The 18,278-nt window shown below is 34.9% G+C and overlaps 1 protein-coding gene across 1 annotated transcript; it reads right to left on the bottom strand.

The window, feature by feature from the left end:
• Positions 1–5,649: 5,649 nt before the first annotated feature.
• LOC149180679 (DDT domain-containing protein) lies at positions 5,650–11,405 on the bottom strand. Its single transcript, XM_089416219.1, has 12 exons — positions 11,083–11,405; positions 10,574–10,817; positions 10,185–10,457; positions 9,757–9,929; positions 8,405–8,835; positions 8,204–8,306; positions 7,722–8,062; positions 7,066–7,547; positions 6,724–6,922; positions 6,451–6,612; positions 6,263–6,351; positions 5,650–6,173 (listed from the first exon to the last, which is right to left on the bottom strand). The coding sequence occupies exons 3-12, from the start codon at positions 10,295–10,297 to the stop codon at positions 6,029–6,031; spliced, it is 2,238 nt and encodes a 745-aa protein (XP_089272345.1). The 5' UTR covers positions 10,298–10,457; positions 10,574–10,817; positions 11,083–11,405; the 3' UTR covers positions 5,650–6,028.
• Positions 11,406–18,278: the final 6,873 nt, after the last annotated feature.

The raw sequence follows: 18,278 nt of genomic DNA, 5'->3' as shown, positions 1-18,278 counted from the left end.
GAATAGAACTCATTGAATTCATAAAACTAAACACTTTTAGAACTTATTAGATCCATAAACCTAAAGAAATTGTTATTAGAGGTTGGTTGTACTAGGCATATATTTAATGGGAAGATAGGGTTTAATGGGCAAATAAGGTTGTTTAAAACAGTGTCAGTTAAGTTGTCTCTAATATGCACACATGTAACATATATAGACTTGCATCACACACACACATGTAACATATATAGACTTGCATCACACACACATAGAATGTATGGATTAGTATTAAAGTACAGACACAAAGATGAAATAATAGACTATATTCCCTTACAAACTATAAGTTTTTTTGTGGTTAGTATTATCCAACAAAATTCTAAATTAAGATAATCTACAAAATGTATGGATTAGTATTAAAGTACATACACAGATGAAATAATAGACTATATTCTCTTACAAACTATAAATTTTTCGTGGTTAGTATTATCCAACAAAATTCTAAATTAAGATAATCTACAAAATGTTAGGAAAAATGAAACTCAAAATTGTGTAGTTCTTGTAAAGTAAATGAAGAAAATGATGATGGTCTATTTATCCATTTTTTTCAACAAAAGCCTCAAATGAAGTTATCCAAATAGCAAGTGGAAACAACATATGGGAAAATAATTATATGTTAGAATGCTTCCAAAGTTGGCCTTTTTATTATGTAGTACACATAAAGGTATTCCTTCTTTTGACTATGGATTTCAAGAAATAGTATGACATTTAAAGTTATAGAGAAAATTTCTGATGAGGTAGATCATCAAATCATATTCTCATAAGTTTCCAAAATATTTGATATTGAATATTCAAGAGTGTGGGGTTTTTAATGGATTCTCTCAATGAAATTTATGTGGGACTCTAGAGGCATTTTGTATTTATGAGGAAATAATTATTTCATATTAAAATATATAGGCGGGTAAGGTAAAAACAATAGAGGTGAGTGTTTGGCTCTATAGTTATTTATGAAATGTAGAGTGGAGAAAGATATGGATTTCCTTGAGTGTTTGGAGACTCAAAGATGCTAATGGATTGGGCAAACTGAGATTTTGGCTCTTGCTCTTTTTTTAAACAAAGCTCTTGAGGAAAAGCACAAATCTACATATATATGTTTCCTTCATATTTGTAGGGAATTCTATATGAAGTATGCAGGTTATCTAAACAAACTATTTAATTGTAGGAACACTTCTTGAGCTAGAAGGGTGGAGAACTCTAATAGAAATGATTCTCTCTATGTTAATTTTTTATGTTTCATTTTGTAGTACTAAAATCGCAATTTGTTGGTAATAGAAAGATATAAAAGTTTTATGAAAGTGTCATCCTTTCGCTTTTTCAATGCATATTCAAGGTTCTTTATCCAAGAAATGTGTGAGCAAGATGATTTGTGAGATTAAGAGAATTTATAATTGGATTATATATGAATTAGGAGATATCATCTTGTGTAGCATTCTAAAATTTAGAGGTTTTATCCATTTATAAGAGCACTCTTAGGCAGATGCATTATGATTAAGAGAATTTATAGTTGGATTATATATGAATTAGGATATATCATCTTGTGTAGCATTCTAAAATTTAGAGGTTTTATCCATTTATAAGAGCACTCTTAGGGAGATACATTATTTTCACATAATTTTCTGCATAAGTTGTATATGAAACTATAAACTTCCCCAAGTTCAAACATTATTCCTATATTCTCTATTAATTTGAAGTATTTATTATATTGGAATAGATATGGCTGCCTCACAAGGATTAAATCTAGCTTTTGGGAAAGAGTTCATAGAGAGGCCTAAAGAACAATGTAAAGATTATATGTTTTTATTGTCCCTTCACTCTTCTTATATATCAGTGACCTGAGAATGTCATAAAACATTGTCAATGTGTTACATGTGGTGACCATATACCTTTTAACAATTATTGGAATGAACTATACTTTGCAAACCTACATGAATTATAAATCATTATTTTCTATTAAAGTGCACCCTCTTTTGTATAAACATCTTTGTGATATTATTATTTTTTTGTAATGTTGGCAAAGCTACATCTTCAACATTTCCAATATATCACCCCAATCTGGGCAGGGAATTGAACCAGTGACTTTACATCAAAGAATGCCTTAACAGAGCACCCAATCCATGGACATCTTTATGATATTATTTATTTTGCAGTCTTGTAAATTTGTATATATAAGAAACACAAAGTTTGTAAATAAAAGCCCACAAAAAAAAATACACTCCATTTTATCTGCTAATTTCATATTGAATATTCCAGCCATGCTTATAATTATGAAAAACATCCCAAAATATAAATTGGAAGAGTAATTTTTACATTAATAATTATAAATATCATATATATAAAATATCACATAAATAATTATTGATGCAAAATCTCTCCTTTGCTTATTGATATAAGAAAAAATCTCATGTCAAATTAATATTGATATATAATCACTATATCTACATAGGATTTTGAAAAGTTTACACATTCATAGGTTACTTAGACTCACAATTCTCAATTATCCAAGTTATGCATTATGAAACATGAATTTGAGGACTTTGAACAATGAATTGGAAAAAGATGGTTGAAAACCAAACAAAAATGAAAAAGTTAATGGCTGATGATGAACTGAGTTCAATATGTATTTAGTTAAGAATGTCTAAGATGAAAAAGTTACTCACAATTCTCAATTATCCAAGTTATGCATTATGAAACATGAATTTGAGGACTTTGAACAATGAATTGGAAAAAGATAGTTGAAAACCAAACAAAAATGAAAAAGTTAATGGCTGATGATGAACTGAGTTCTGTATTTAATTAAGAATGTATAAGATGAAAAAGTTAATGGCTGATGATGAACTGAGTTCAATATGTATTTAGTTAAGAATGTCTAAGATGTTTTTGTTTGTTGACATACATGCATTTGTTCTCACTAGTTATATTGCAGTAAAAGATTTAAATACATGCATTTGTTCTCTCTAGTTATATTGCAGTAAAAAATTTAAATACATGTATTTGTTCTCTCTAGCTACATTGCAGTAAAAAATTTAAATACACGCATTTGTTCTCTCTAGTAGTAAAAGAATCTTTTTGAATCTTTTTGAGGTATTTGACACATTTTGATTTACTCTAAACAATTTTCATATTTATTTTTAAACATGCATCATATGATAGTTCGTTGAATTGTGCCTTTCATGTAAGGTCGTTGGCCTACAAAACATTTTTGAAAATTGTTCCTCACATACACTGGTTTTTTATGCTCTTAAAGAGAATGCAGAACATACATGTGTTCCGCTGAATGCATCAGACATTATGAAAATTATGGGACATTGAACAGTTCCCTAAATGACACACAAAAAGTCATAAGAGAGTTGAGCTCATGATTTACATGTTATCATGCAAAATATACGAGTGTTGATCGCATTATGTGAATGGATGATAGAAGTCTTATGAAGGGAAATTGACAAACCATGAATTGACATAAAAGCTTAGCTTCAAAATGCAAGGATTTCATTTCCAATTTATGTTGTTGGTACTTTCTTAAAGCAATTTGTTAAACAATAATTTTTCAGTGAATGTTTATGACATAAAATGCTCATCTCAATTGTTTTATGTATGGGGATTTTCATGTAATGTAACATATTAATATTTCTTATGTACAGACATTTATGTGATAAAACATTAAGTCTAAATCATGGATGTATATTTGGAACCTATAACTGAACCTATAATCATGGATGTATATTTGGAACCTAAAACTGAACCTATATAATTAACTCATTAGTTATGGATACTTACGTACACATTCAATTTACCATTAAGATATATTGAAAAAAGAGGTTTTCGATTTTATGGTCTACTTAAAAGGATTGATCCATGGCACTCCATTATAATTTCTTAGGCAATTAGGCTATGGGTGGATTTCACCATATACATTCAATATATGGTGAGGCATGTTGGAAGAAGAGGTTTTCAATTTTATGGTTACTTATAAGGATGATCATAGCACTCCTAAATTATAGCTTCTTTTAATACTTGTTTTTCATAGTATTTCAACAAATTAGTAGATGTGTCAAAAATTTATTAATGAACTTGAGTTTTTGCATTAAACCCATTTACTTTACACTAATGATGCAAGTTATTGAAAAAAGTGTAAGTGTTCACTAATTAAATACTCATCATGTAATCGTGACACTAGTTGCTAATTGCAAATTTTGTTATAACATGTTTTTGTGTTACAATGGTACATCCTAGAAGCTATTCCAAAGAAACCTGAAACACATACAAGTAGGTCATCCAAAAGCTTCTGAGATGGAGTCATCTAGTGGTAAGCAAAATAAGAGAAGTTGCGAGGTCACCTCTATCACAAAGTTGTTGGAGACCTACATTAAGGTCCATGCTCATTCAAATGTTGTGACTGTATAATAATTATACAAGCAAGATGGTGATGCTTATGCAAATATACTTAAGAACCTACTTAATGTTTTTCAATGCTACACCAATACTTCAAGCCAAACTAGCACCAATGATATACCAATACTTAAGCCCAAACTAGCACCGCTAAAATAAGCATTTGATTCATCAAGGGACCAAATGCTGTATCTATGAAAGACTAACCAATATAACAGTTCTCAATAGGGTTATATTTTATATCGAAGGCATCAGTGGAACTTGAAATATAAGCAATAAACTGAACATTAAATACGAGCCTGAACAAGTTTGAAGAGTCTCCTATATGGGCAACCCACTGATAAATTTTCATCTAAATTCTCATCCAATCAGCCCAAAGTAACCTATTTTCCCATTAGTTGCAATAGCACGTGTCCCCTTTGAATTTCATCATGTTCCTCTTGTGCTCATTAGGTTGACCTACAGGGGCCTTGAGGTCCTACAAGATCCTCCACTGTACAGGTAGAGCTCGTTAAGGGTACATATGTGAAGGGTAAAAATCCGAAACCTTCCCAAAATAGCCACTGAACAAGGGTGAAAATCTGAAACACTAACCAATATACACTGTTGTTTATTGGGTTACAAGTATATCGAATTCATTTGTGAGACAAACAATAAACTAAACAGAAAAAAATGAGCATTCACAACAATTTTGAAGAGTTCTCTTGGTGGATAATTTGCAGATAACTTTTCATCAAACTTCTCATCTATATTCAACCAATCAGAAACTCAAAAGTACAGTATCTTCCAAAACACTTGCAGCAGAACGTGCCCCCCTAACTTTCATCATGCCTATGCCCATTCCTATCCTCTCTTGAACTTGCCAAATTGGTCTATAGTCTTGACTGTTGAACGGATAGCTCGTAAGGGTCCATATGTTTGGGAAAATTTCCGAAACCTTCCTAACATGAAAAAAGACCTTAGCCTCTCACCACTTAAGCCCACCTGTTGGACACAATTTATCTTAACTCGTGTTAGAAAATCAAATGCAAGCAATCTTTTAGTTCTCTGTGCCACACCATGACATGCTACACATCTAACATGTCCTCTGTCCTAAACCGCCAAAGGAAAAACACGTCATGAATGAGGTACCATCATTTAGGAACATAACTTGATTTAAAATGAAATTGAAAAAGTTCACAAAGAAATGACAACTCGTTGGTGCAACCAGAACCACTACACCAACTCTAATCTGTCTAACCAGAGGAGGATTTAATCACCATTTAAAGAGATTTATCATTTCTTTTCAAACAACAAAAGATTACTAAATCTCTTAGTTGCATCATCAGAATCTAAACAGTAGCTTTTACAGAGACAGCAAAATGGGCCACAATTTAGGAATGATGTTGGGCAGAATAAATTTGAGTTTTAGAATACTTTACAAAAATAACTTCAAGCGTTTTACAGAAAAGCTTATCAAAATTTTGATGGTAAGCCATCTTCTCTGACTTCTTATCCGATTCCACACTTCATATCTGGCTGTGAGTTTTGACCAGTAACTTGCTACTAGCATCAATTCTCAAAATATGGAAAATATGTCATTCAGGCAGCCTCAAGAGCTAGACCATTAGCCTCTATGTTTATTGACATATGCCAAAAATCCTGTAGCTGCTGCCTTTGGTTGTGAGCGAACACGAGTGGAACGCCGTAAAGCTGCTTCTTCTATTGCAAACTTCTGTGCAATGTCCTTCGACCTCCTCTGCATTGCAGTACTGCAGATAATGCTCAAGTTAAAAAGTGTTTCTAACAACAAAATAAATAAAATCCTTCCATAATCATGTGAAAACTACAATATGCTCACCTAATCTTTAAGTAATGCTTTTCTAACTGCCTTTGTAAAGCCCTCTCTCTCTCACCCTTTGGATTCAGGGAGCCAATTAACGCATCAAGCTGGTCAAAAAGCACATGTTTCAAAGACATTTTAAGATGTAATAGAAACCTAATATATTTCATAAGCATCAAACGACAATGCAAAGAAGTCAAGCTTACTTCTTCCTTTGCACTGTAGTAGCCCCACCAAGTAGAATCTTGCTTTTCAACAAAAATTCGCCCCTCTCTACGGAAAAACCAATACCTGTTGTAAGCCTTATCCCTCCCTAATGAATTTGTCCGAATGAAACGTTTTTCTATTTCCCGATCAAGTTGTTCTTGCTATCAAATAAACATCAGAAGATTATCAAAAACCAAACTGATCACATGGACTATACTGCCAAAAAATCATATTCAGCATTTACGCAGCATATATTTAGATTCCATACTTACTCTCTTCTGCATCTCTAATGCCCTCTGCTCCCGAAGCTTCTGCTCCTTCATTATCTCAGCTTTTGCCTTTCTTTTCTCTTGCATTTTCTTTTGTTCTTCGGTTCTGGCCATTTCTTTCTCTCTTTCTTCCGCAGCTTTTGCATCCAATTTTTGCTTTAAAGCAGCTTGTCTCAATGTTGTCTGAGAATGATTGCCATCACTGGACAACATAAATCAACACAAAACTCAGTCCATCTTGAATGGAAAAGAACACCGGATGAGCTGTTGAAATAGAAGACATTCAGTTCATTCAGTGATCAACACAATCATGGTAGAAGCAAAGAAACACAAAAACATCCATACCCATTTTCATAATGAATTTCTGGTATATCTTTAACACCATTTTCATTTGAACCTTCCCTTACAGCATCATCTGAGACCAATCCATTTTCTCCAGGGGCACATTTTTGCACTTCTGTATCTGAAGCCTCCATGGCCCCATCATTATCTCCAATTTCTTTAGTAGCATTTTCATCTGGATCATCCTTACCTTGGCCATTTAGTTGTTTAAGATGTTCTTTTTTCCTCCTAGATTCCTCTATTTGCTCCTCACGTTTTCTAGCTGCAAGGGCATGCCATTCTTCAATGTATTCATCTAGCTGACCTCTGATAACATCAGAAGTAATAGCTCTGTTAACTAACTCATGCAAAATGTCTAACTTTGCACGTGGATATAGCTCGCTGTAAACACCACCCTTAATTGTTTCCAGATGACCCAAAAGCTTTCCCACTTCTTCTGCTTCCAAAAAATAACAGAGATGGTCCTGCCAATTTTGTATTGATAGCTGCACAAAGTTGTCAAAGATACGGCACAGGCAAAAGAAATTAAACACTCAAAGAAAAACCACAATAAATTTAAATATAAATAAAACACAAAAGTGTGTCAAGCACATAATATATTTTACTTAAGAACATATCAAAATGCATAGCAGCCTTTTACTGCCTCCTAAGGCCTTCACCTTAGATTTTCTCTTCTGAATTAAATCCTGGTAGGCACTGGAATCTTTTGCAACAATCCGGAGAAGAGCATAATGTGTCTCTGCCAAGAGCGTCACATCACCTTCAGTGTACTCGATAGCCTTTTCAAAATCCTCAAGGGAGAAAGGCCACAGATGAAGTGCCTTCCCAAAAGAAGTGCAGAAGTCCCAGACCATCAGAATATCTCCTACACAATCCATTGGTGTAAGAAAATCTGTTGCTTCACATGGTCGCTCTGTAAAAGCAGGATCGTCTGGACCAGGCTGCACCAAGGAATCCTCTATGGGATACTTAATAGGTTCCACTTTTGGCTGCTCTTCAACTGCAATATTAAGTCAAAACAACGACATACTTGATTCACATAGACTTGGCTCGGGTAGGACGTAAGAACAATACAAGCAAGTTGATTTTCTAGGGAACAACAAATACCAAAAGGCGAGCAAGCTCACTGAAAACCAAATACCTTTCTCCTTCTTTTTCTTTGGTTTAGGTGCTTCCTCCAACTCTTCTGTCTCCTTAGTTTTACGCTTTTTGCTTTTTGGATCCCCATTTTCCACGTTTTGTGCCTATGCAACATCAGTTTAACTCCTTTACATAAACAAAGAAACAATGGAGAGGAATAACAGAATCATACGAAGGGAAAACAAACGTCCAAATGACTTACAGAGCTTTTGTTTACATCACTTGGCAGATTGTGTTGTTTCTCCTGCTTAATTATTTTGTCCTTGAGATCCTCAGGGGGGTCAGTGGAGATCCTGTACTTCCGTGCCAATTCGTCATGAATTACCCAAGGCGTATTGGACGAAGTTGATTCTCTGATAAAGGACTTTAAGACATCTTGTGTAACAAGAGGCTTCTTTCGAACCAGAGCTTCCGCATTTTCGATGGATGTATCAGTCACTTTCTTGTTTTTGTCAAGCCAACCAACTTCATACTTAAAGGTTCCATCCTCATCATCAATCTCCTGGATGACCTTCAGAATCTTACAGGGGATTATTGAATCTTTCTTCCGACCTGTGACTTCTTCACCTACCAGATAAAAGTCCTTGATGCTGTTTGATATTTTACTAACAAGCTCCTTAACTCTAAGTGTCTCTGCAAAACAATAAGAACTTGATATGTTAGATGGGGAAGATAAACACTTCAGAGCATCCACCCAGGTAATTCATAAATTCAGAAAGCTGGCTTGACCTAAAAGTTAGACACTGCACAAGATTACCGGTGAATGAAAGAGTAAGCTACAAAGTTTATATATTAACAAGGGACATTCTTCATTTAGGTTTTACTTCTTAAAGCCTAGGTTCTAGCAAGTGAACTTTATTTCCAAGCATTTCAATAGCAGAAAATATCACAATGGATACTAGCCAGCAATAAAACCTGATACACATACATTGACGCAGTGATAACCTATCTGGAAGCTTGAATTCATGACTGGGAGGCTAACATAACCAATTAGCGGGATGTAGACAAATTGCAGTTTCTAAACTTATGCCACTGCTACCCAAACATTCATCAAGCCTTGGCTCTGTTAATATGATACTAGAATGAGCATAATGTAGGTAAATGCATCTGTATGACATAAACTAGTAGCAGGCTCCAAATTTTTATACTGCAGAAGCGTAAATATTTGTGAAGGCTCAACTCCATTGGCAGCACACGAATGTGAGCTACATTCCTAACATAAACATATGCATCTGCATGCTCTCTAAATCAGAAAAAATATTTTGACTAGGTCAAAATGGAGACTGTTATACAAGCCGTAACAACAAAGAAAGAATAAAACAACTAGGGCTGTATATTCGTGATTGCTTCATTGATTCCCCTGCTCATCTCAGATTCTTCTTAAACAGAAAGGTGTATAGAACAAGGCAAATCAATGGATAATTATTGTACAAATTAATAGCTACATCCAGCATGCCTAGTAGGAATCAGCAACTATCAGAATGAATATTCTTTAGAATTCAATTTATAATTCACTGTGGCTATTAGATATTGGAAGATGTTCAAGAAACTCACTGAACTGGACCATACGCAAAACTGGTCCAATTAACTCCTTCGGAAAGTGCTGAACCTTCTCTGTTGCACGACGCTCAGAGACAAGAGCCTCTTCGTAGGTTAGATTTGTCTTTCCTGACACTTTACATATCCATACCCTCTGGCGGTAAAGATTTATTCGTTCCAAATATTCTCTAATTTAAAAATTAAGGTAATGTAATAATACTCTTCTTGAAGGGGAAGCATCCCACCAATAAGCAGTCTAGCCTACTAAACAATTTTGCAATGCAGTATAAAAGAAAAGTTAAGACATGAAGAACACACTAAAACGACATGGAGTTTTAAGACTCGAAGCACACGCTATGTCAACATGGAGCACGCACTCTAACCATCCTTGATCGTATAAGTAATAATACAAAAAAATGCAGAGTTAAAAAGATAAAGGATACTGATAATCCCTGAAGATTTCTTTCGTAAATCGAATTTGAAACACCTGCTCATTGGGCTTAATGTCTTCCGGAGGTTCAGCAAGAGGAAACGGTTTCCTCTTGAAGAGAGGCATAGAGAAAAGAACTCAGAGCCCCGAAACAAATCCTCAACAAAAAGAATGTAGTGCTACAGCACTCCAAGGCCCACCCTGGAAATGATAAATTAATGATGCAAATAAAAATCCAAGTTTCAAGGTATCAAATTCCTTCCAACTGCTGCGTATTATTATTCTCCTGCAACAATCAATACCAAACTTCAGACTTCTGCTAACCTATAATTCTAATCGTGTTGCGGTCCAATCAAATATCCAATGCTTGTGACACTTCAAGCCCTAGAATCCGACACACACCTTGAATTGTATATCTCCTGCACTTTGCCTGACTGTCCAGCCTCAGCTTCGGTTCTAGTACAGCATTAACAAAACTCGCAGCATAGATGGCGGCCCTGACCTGATAATTCTCATCTAGGGCTTCGAATAAAACTTTTATAACGAACTTATAGCGGGCTTCCCGTTAAAGCCAATCCAAGAAGACAATTCCCTGTTACATTCAAGCCTTTTATCGGCTTAAAGATCGAATCCTGTTCAATAAACCCTGAAGACAAATACAAAGCAAAATAAGGCCAAACTTGAGTTTTCAAGCCCTCGTCGCCTCCATATATGCAACCAAACGAGTGCAGAAAAATTCAAGCACGTAAAAAAGTATCCGTCTAAATAATAATAATAAATGCAAAATGAAATCTTAGCTCCATGACACAAAACCTATCACCGCAAATCTAATCCCTTTGGCTAAGCAACCACATATGAGACAATTAAGACTTTAAAATTTTCCCGCTTGTTCGGAAATATATAAATCAAACCTGGAAAACGTGAAAGCTCAGCCGAATATGAAATGAGTCCTGGACATAAATATATGCATTAAAATCCAGCTAGCAAAGGCGCAATTGAGTGCCAGCAACTTCGACCTCCTCTTCAGAAAACAAAAAAAAATGGAAAATCTGCAACGGCAACAGTCAATTAAAGGCTCAAATTGAAGGCCTCGAGCTCCTCCGTTGATCTGCAGCAACCTCGGAGTCGGCCGATCGATGACCGGCCAAATGTTTTGACGCACGAACCGACACAATGTATGGCTGAGGGTCTGCTCTCCTTCCTTCAGGTGTTCTTCGCTTTGTTCTTCCAAGATAGCTTTCAAGGTTTGGGAAATTTAACGAGCCCGCCCATACACCCGGAAAAGTTCCCGGCAACGGTGATGGCGAAATGTCGTAGATTTCTAGTCACCGGGAAAGTGAGTTTCGTAATACTCGTTTTGCGGTAAAGTGGTTTTTTCCGGGGGATCTTAATTTTGGTCTCCGGCTAGGCGAAATGGATCGTGGACGTCCGTTATATGTTTAAATGGACGGATGCGATGGTTTACAATTTTCTTGTAAGTTGTGTTATTTTTGGTTTAGGGTTGACTAAAGGGGAAAATAGTTAACATGAATTGGGGTTAGGGATTCTGCTCCTTCGGCCTCCACCCCCTAATAAATAAATTAATGCATTCTTAAATTTAAAATTCATACACATAGGTTTGTTTAAGGAGTGAGTTGTATGTATAAATGACCACCCGGATAAGTGAACTTTATGAGTTGTAGATTTAAATGAGTGGGAAGTGAAATTTTGTTTTTTTTTGGGTTTTAAATTCACAAGGAATTATGATGTTTGAAGTTAAAATTAGGGTTTTGATCAATTTTGAAATCATTCTATTATTTTATTTTTTTTAATTATAAAACTTTTCTTTATTCGAATCATTTAATTATTAATGTTAAAATTTTGATTAAAAATCAAAATAACTAATAATTTGAATGCCTATGTACAACACCTTTAAATTAATAAATTTTAATCCAAAAAAATTATCTATTATGTAGAATCACAACATGCCATCCCTCCTCAGAAGGTCTAAGTTTTACTCCTGCATGAACAGTGGTTGTGGATGTTAATGTGTACAAATTCAGTTTCTTAAGTTGCTTTTTCTTTGGAAGAATTTTTTAGTTTTTTAACCTATTAGTCATTTAAATATTCTCTCATAATTTTCTAATATGTTTTATGGTTTTAAGGTGGTATAACATTCTTGGTTTGTTGTGAGATTTAAAAATTGTTTTTTCTGAGGTTTAAAAATTGTTTTTTAACTAGAAACATGGAAAGCATCTTCAATGGTCCCCTTTTTCCCTAGGTATAGGGTGTATGACATTTCTCTTTATTTATTTCCAAATTGGAAAAAAGTTTGTTTGAAGTTTGATTTTCACTTTGTTTTGGAGTTCTTTTAAATATTTTTTTTGGTATATTTATTCTCTTTATAATTTTCATGGGGTTAAAGTTGTTTTATAGAGTTTATAATAATAATTTTTATTTTTATTTAAGTTATATATAATAATTAAAATGAGAGTTTTTTCAAATATGTATAATTATAAAAGTATAATTATTAAAAAGAAAATAGTTAATTATTTTTAAAATACAACAAATATTATATGGAAGTGGTGAGTGTGGGGATTAGTGTTGATTATGAAGAAGAAATTAAAACAATGTATGTGTGAGGTTTAGGTAATCTTTCAAACATTTGAGTAGAAGTATATACTTTTTTAGAAAGTTAAGAGTGTAGTTATGACTCTTGAATTCACTTGTTGATTATTATGGGAGATTCAAGCACAATTTTACGCAAATGATCTATAAATCATTACCAAGTGACTACGACCTTACATCTATTATAGCTTGAGCTCGTCAAGAGGTTGAAAACTTTCAAAAGATTACATTCTATCAAGTTCTAAGGAAGAACAATCAACATGCAACTCGGATTTCCAAGGAAGCCACATAGTAAAAAGTTGAGGTGATTAGGATTAATGGAACCACACAATCTTAACCCATGCCTTAATCAATCATCTATGAAACCAAAGGTGTGCTTCAAGGCAATAACTATCAGTGTGCTGCACACTCATGAGCCTCATTCTCACAGAGAAGAGAGTAATTTGATAAGACTAGCATACTCCTTTTATATGCTTGGCTTCAAGGCACGACACAAAATTGAATTATTGGTTGGTGTTTATCTTGGACAAGGTGGGCTTATTAAGTTATGGAAAGGAAGGCATATGAAGGAAAATGGGAATTGGTTACCATTATTAGACAATCTAGTAAGAAATATTATTGTTTCTATAGTGGATATAATGGTAATGTGTCTGTCTAGTCTAGTTATCTTTAGATCAAGTGGAACCCCAAGAAGGTTGCTTGCTCTATGCTTCATATTCACAAGGGATCCTTTGAAATCTCAGTTTGTATTTTCATTTTTCCCTTTGGAAGTGGTTTGTCTACTTCCCCTTGTGCCATCATTATCTGGGTGTGTTGGTTCACTATAATGTCCAAGGTCCTCAACACAGTCAAACAGTTTATGGTACATAGTTTTCTTTTTATCTTGATTTGGTGTCCTAGCTTCGGTCTTAGCCTAGTGGACTATAGGAAGTTGTTGTAATAGCCCATTTCCTATTACACACCATGTATGTAAGTCCAACTATTAAATTATAGATGTATGTAAATCTATGTAGAAATAAGCTTGTGACTAGCTGAAGGGAGGGACATGTAGATCCAAAGCTCTAAGTGGAGGATCGTAGTGTGCCTATTGGGGTGTTTGTGGCATATTTGTCGATTGCTTGTGGTAGGTCAAGAGCAAGCCCATACAACCACATTTAATTTCCTTACCCTCATCCTGACCGATGAGCAACCAACATTGATGGGCATTGAAGAAGATTGAATGGGGTAGCATGGGTGGGGGATTGCGCCCATCTCTATCCCCTCCTTAGGCATTGAGACAATGGAATGGCTAACTCAGGAAGAAGAAGGAAAATACAAAAGAGAGGTTAGCGAAAAGGCATGACTTGTAGAGAATTAGAGAAGTTAAAAAACAAAGCACACGTGAGTGAAGCCTTGCAGAGAGAGAGAGAGAGAGAACAATGTGTTGTTGGAGCTAAGTTGGAAAACTGAGCTAGACTGGAATGTCTAGGAGCCATTGTTTAGAATCCTAGCATGTTATTCCTCACATCTCTTGTGTTGAGGCTATTGGATAGTGGGTCTAAGCCTGAATGATCACATGGAAGTTCAAGATGCTTAAACTACTTGGTGCTTGTTGTTGGTTGATGAAACACTTGACAAGGAAATTTGATCGTTGTGGTGCTTGTTGAAAGAGTTGTAAACCACTTGTTCAATTGACTACAAACCCCTGCAATTCTTGCTAAGAAATAATAGCTATGAAACCACCTATATAGTAGGTTCAACCTCCTAGAGCTGAGCAATGGCCATCTAAATCTTGGGTGAAGCCCTGTGTTTTTTTACTCGAGGAGCGAGTGAGCCACTACAGTGCTTACTGCTACTGAGTAGTTGTAAAACCACCAGGACAGATGTCTCCTTCTCCTAGGTATGTGACTAAGCCTTGGGTGTGAAGTCCCTCCTCTAGTTGTCAACCATCTTTAAACACATAGATAAGTGTAAACTACTTGTGTATATTGTCTTATGAATAGTGTTGACTATCATTATATGTGAATGATGCAATACTTTATGTGTTGATAAACGTAAATGATGCCTAAGCAGCGAGGCTCACTGTTATTCTCATGTTCAGGATGATATTTTGTGTATTCATGAATTTTGATGTCATATTGGACTGTGTTATATGTGGTTGTATTCATGATGAACATGATGCTATGTGTTTATGAATACTCGGACATACTCTAAAAGTTTTTGAATGAATAAATATATAAATCAAACATGTGCATGTACTAGTTAGTGTTCAAATATGTAACTAGGTTCAATCTTCATAATGACATATGTAATCATGATTTTATGTATTTGATGTAATGAGAAAAATAAATTTATTATTGTTATTATTGAGGCATGGGTTTCATGCTCAAGGGAAATTTACTTTATAGGTCAAGCACCCATTGAATGCTTCTAGGCCCTAGGGCTTATCTTTGAGTGAACAAGTCATAAGAGTCATTGTCATGTATGAAATACCCTTTTGGGCATGTTACATATTGTAAAGAAAATTTTATTTGAGTCAAATTAGAGTCAAAGACCCTCCAAGACCTTGTCATGGTGCCTCGAGCAAGTCGGTCTACATGAATGATCAAGTTGGGCTCAAGGAAGTAATTCTACCCCTGGAAAGCCCATATATAAGAAGGAACTCAACCTCATTTGGACACATCTCAAGCAAGTTCAATCTCCTAAAGAAAGAAGCTGTGAAAAGATGAAAATCAAAGATAAGAGGAAGAAAAGCAAGGTTGGAGATTTTGGATCTCTCTCTCTCTCTTATGTTAGGGTTTCGAAAGTTGTTGGGAAAGTTGAGTTGCTGGAAAGTTGTTTTCTCTTGGAGGGGCCTTTGTCAAGGGTCTTAGGTCTTGGAATTCGTCATTTGAATATTCTAGAAGAAGAGAAAAATTCTTGTGGGTTTTCTTCTCAAGAGGAGAGGTTTTGGCCCTAGCTGATCGCCTACATATTATGTCCTCTTGTCTCATTGTTCTTTATGATCTAGTAGTTTTTTTATTATAAGAACACTAAATATAATCAAGAGAAAGAATAAACTAATTAAGTTAAGTAAAAATACATCACAATCAGTTATCAATGTAAGATAAATCACCTAATCTAGTTGCCCTATATTTCTTAACATGGTATCAAAGCTAAGGTGACAAGACAAGGAAAGGCAACTTAAAGAAGGATAGTCAAAAGGAGTATCAAGAAAGGTCAAGACGTCAAAGAGGACATTGAATCATCAAGGATGGATACATAAGGGCCGAACAATCTAAGAAGCCTCAAGAAGGACTACCCATTTCAAGAAGAAACAACAAGAAGAAGACCTCAAGGACCCCACCTCCACTCAAAGAAAGAAGGTATACACATTGAAGCATCTTGAAGTCTCTGCATCAAAGAAGAAGCATCAAAGGAATCAAGGTTTTCTCCCTATATTTGAATCAAGAATCTCATCTCAAGCATATTTGAAGAAGGACATCTCTAGAAGAAGCATTGTCATCTTCAAGGAAGCAAACATCATCATCAAAATCAAGAAGGCATCAAGTTGAAGATATCACCATCAAAGGAGCATCTTCACTTGACAAGTAAGTATCCTTATATCTATAATTGAATCTACTATCAAAATGACTTCATTTTGCAAGGAGAGCAATAAGTTTGTTGGGTCATCAAATTTCCTTGTATGCAAGAAGAGGACATATTTGATCCTCATAGAAAAGGAAGTTATTGGACATATTAAGGGTTCAATTATTGAACCACCAAAAGAAGAAGTTGAAGCTCTAGAAAAGTATATGAAGGGGGAAATAAGGGATCAAAGAATCCTTATAGAATCAATCAAGGATTCCCTCATCCCTTATGTGGCAAAATTAGAGAAGTCAAAAGACATCTATAACTAACTAGTAGAATTATTCTTCGTAAGCACTGCAGGAGAAGTGATATCGTTGAGAACCAAGCTATACAAGATATAGATATCAAAGGAAGAAGGTGTAGCCTCATATCTTATAAGGGTGTCACAAATAAGAGACCAACTACAAGAGTTGGTGGGAATAATATCCAGCAAAGAGATGACCACCATTGTGCTTAATGCATTGCCATAGGAATGGGGCAACTTTGTATCAAGCATCTATGGAAAGAAGGAAGCCACCCCATTCAGTGAACTTTGGTCACTATGTAAGATCGAGGAAACAATATTTAAGTCAAAAAGTGATGTGGGATCAAATGAGTAAGTTCAAGTATTTGTTGTTATGGTTAGAAGAAAAGGAAAGTGCGGTCCTAAAAAAAGGATCAATATGCCAAAGATCCAATGCTATGGTTGTTAGGAACATGGACATTTCAAGTGAGATTGTTTGAAAGTCAAGAAGGACAACAAGAAAAGGAAAGAAAGAATTGAATCCCATATCACCGAAGAAGTAGAAGAACCCAATGAGAAGAAATCTAAAAAGGAAGGAATATATCTTCACTATTAAGGTCTCTCAGGTACATAGCAAGGAAATGTAGAAGGTGAAAATACCTCTACTATGATTAAGAGATTATTGCCAATATGAGAAGCATTGTAAGTGTGACAGGATGCATCATATTAGGAGATGGCATCATATTAGAAGCATACAATTGAAGAAAATACATCATTATAAAAGCTTGAAAGAATAGTTGAAGTAAAAGTATACATGGTTGTAGCAGTCATAATAATAGTAGCTCATACCGAAGTAGTAATATGTTTGGAAGAAAGTCATCTAGCATAGAAAGAAATCATCATACATCATCTATAGGAAGGAGAATTTGCAGGATGAGGATAATCAATATCCTCCATTGGAATCTTCATTAGAAGGTTCACCTCTACTTGGAAGAAGAAAGTGTCTCACTGATGGTCTACATTCCACATTGTGTGGCATAGTTTTTTAGAAGGATGATGGTATGATGACAAAGGAGTGCAGCATGTTAAGTACTTTCAAGCAAGGAAAGGAAGTTGCCAAAGGAGGTCTAGATGACCAAAAGGAGAAAAGAGGTATGTATGCATGTATTTGATAGATTAAGTCATGTCATCATATAGTTGCAGATAGCATGGGTAAATTCTCTATCTCATGAGCATGATTGAAAAAGAAGGATCTCTTCCTTTAGAAAGATGCATGAAGGCATATACCTTGAACTAGTTCACATATTGATAAAATGAATTCAACATAATATGTCCTCATATGGAATATGAGGTAGTTGACAAGATGAAGGAACTATGCATGGAAGTTCCCGGGGAACAATATGTGAAGAAAGGAAGGAGAATATGTGAAAGATGCAACTATGGTCACGTAAGATAAGATAAGTAATCAACATCCAATGAACAAAATAACTGGCTATGATATCTCCATAGAAAGGATATGAACTCTTTGATAAAATCTGTAAAGAAAAGAGACCCTTGACATTGAAATTCTTGGAGATATATTTATGAATGTGCAAGATGTTTATGTTGCATGAAGCAGATATCATATGAAAGGCCATCACGAAAGGTAACTTTGATTTGATGTTCATT

Source organism: Pinus tabuliformis, chromosome 3_2, assembly GCF_031772625.1.
Source record: "Pinus tabuliformis cultivar Carrire ecotype Pingquan chromosome 3_2, CPIR1, whole genome shotgun sequence".
In the NCBI taxonomy this organism is placed as follows: Eukaryota; Viridiplantae; Streptophyta; class Pinopsida; order Pinales; family Pinaceae; genus Pinus; species Pinus tabuliformis.
This window is presented reverse-complemented; position numbering and strand designations above follow the sequence as displayed.

Coding starts and splice junctions, on each gene's coding strand:
- LOC149180679 (XM_089416219.1), bottom strand. CDS start 10,297: ATGCCTCTCTTCAAGAGGAAACCGTTTCCTCTTGCTGAACCTCCGGAA. Junction 8,836..9,756: donor TTTGCGTATGGTCCAGTTCA/GTGAGTTTCTTG, acceptor ATTGTTTTGCAG/AGACACTTAGAGTTAAGGAG. Junction 7,548..7,721: donor TTCAGAAGAGAAAATCTAAG/GTGAAGGCCTTA, acceptor AACTTTGTGCAG/CTATCAATACAAAATTGGCA.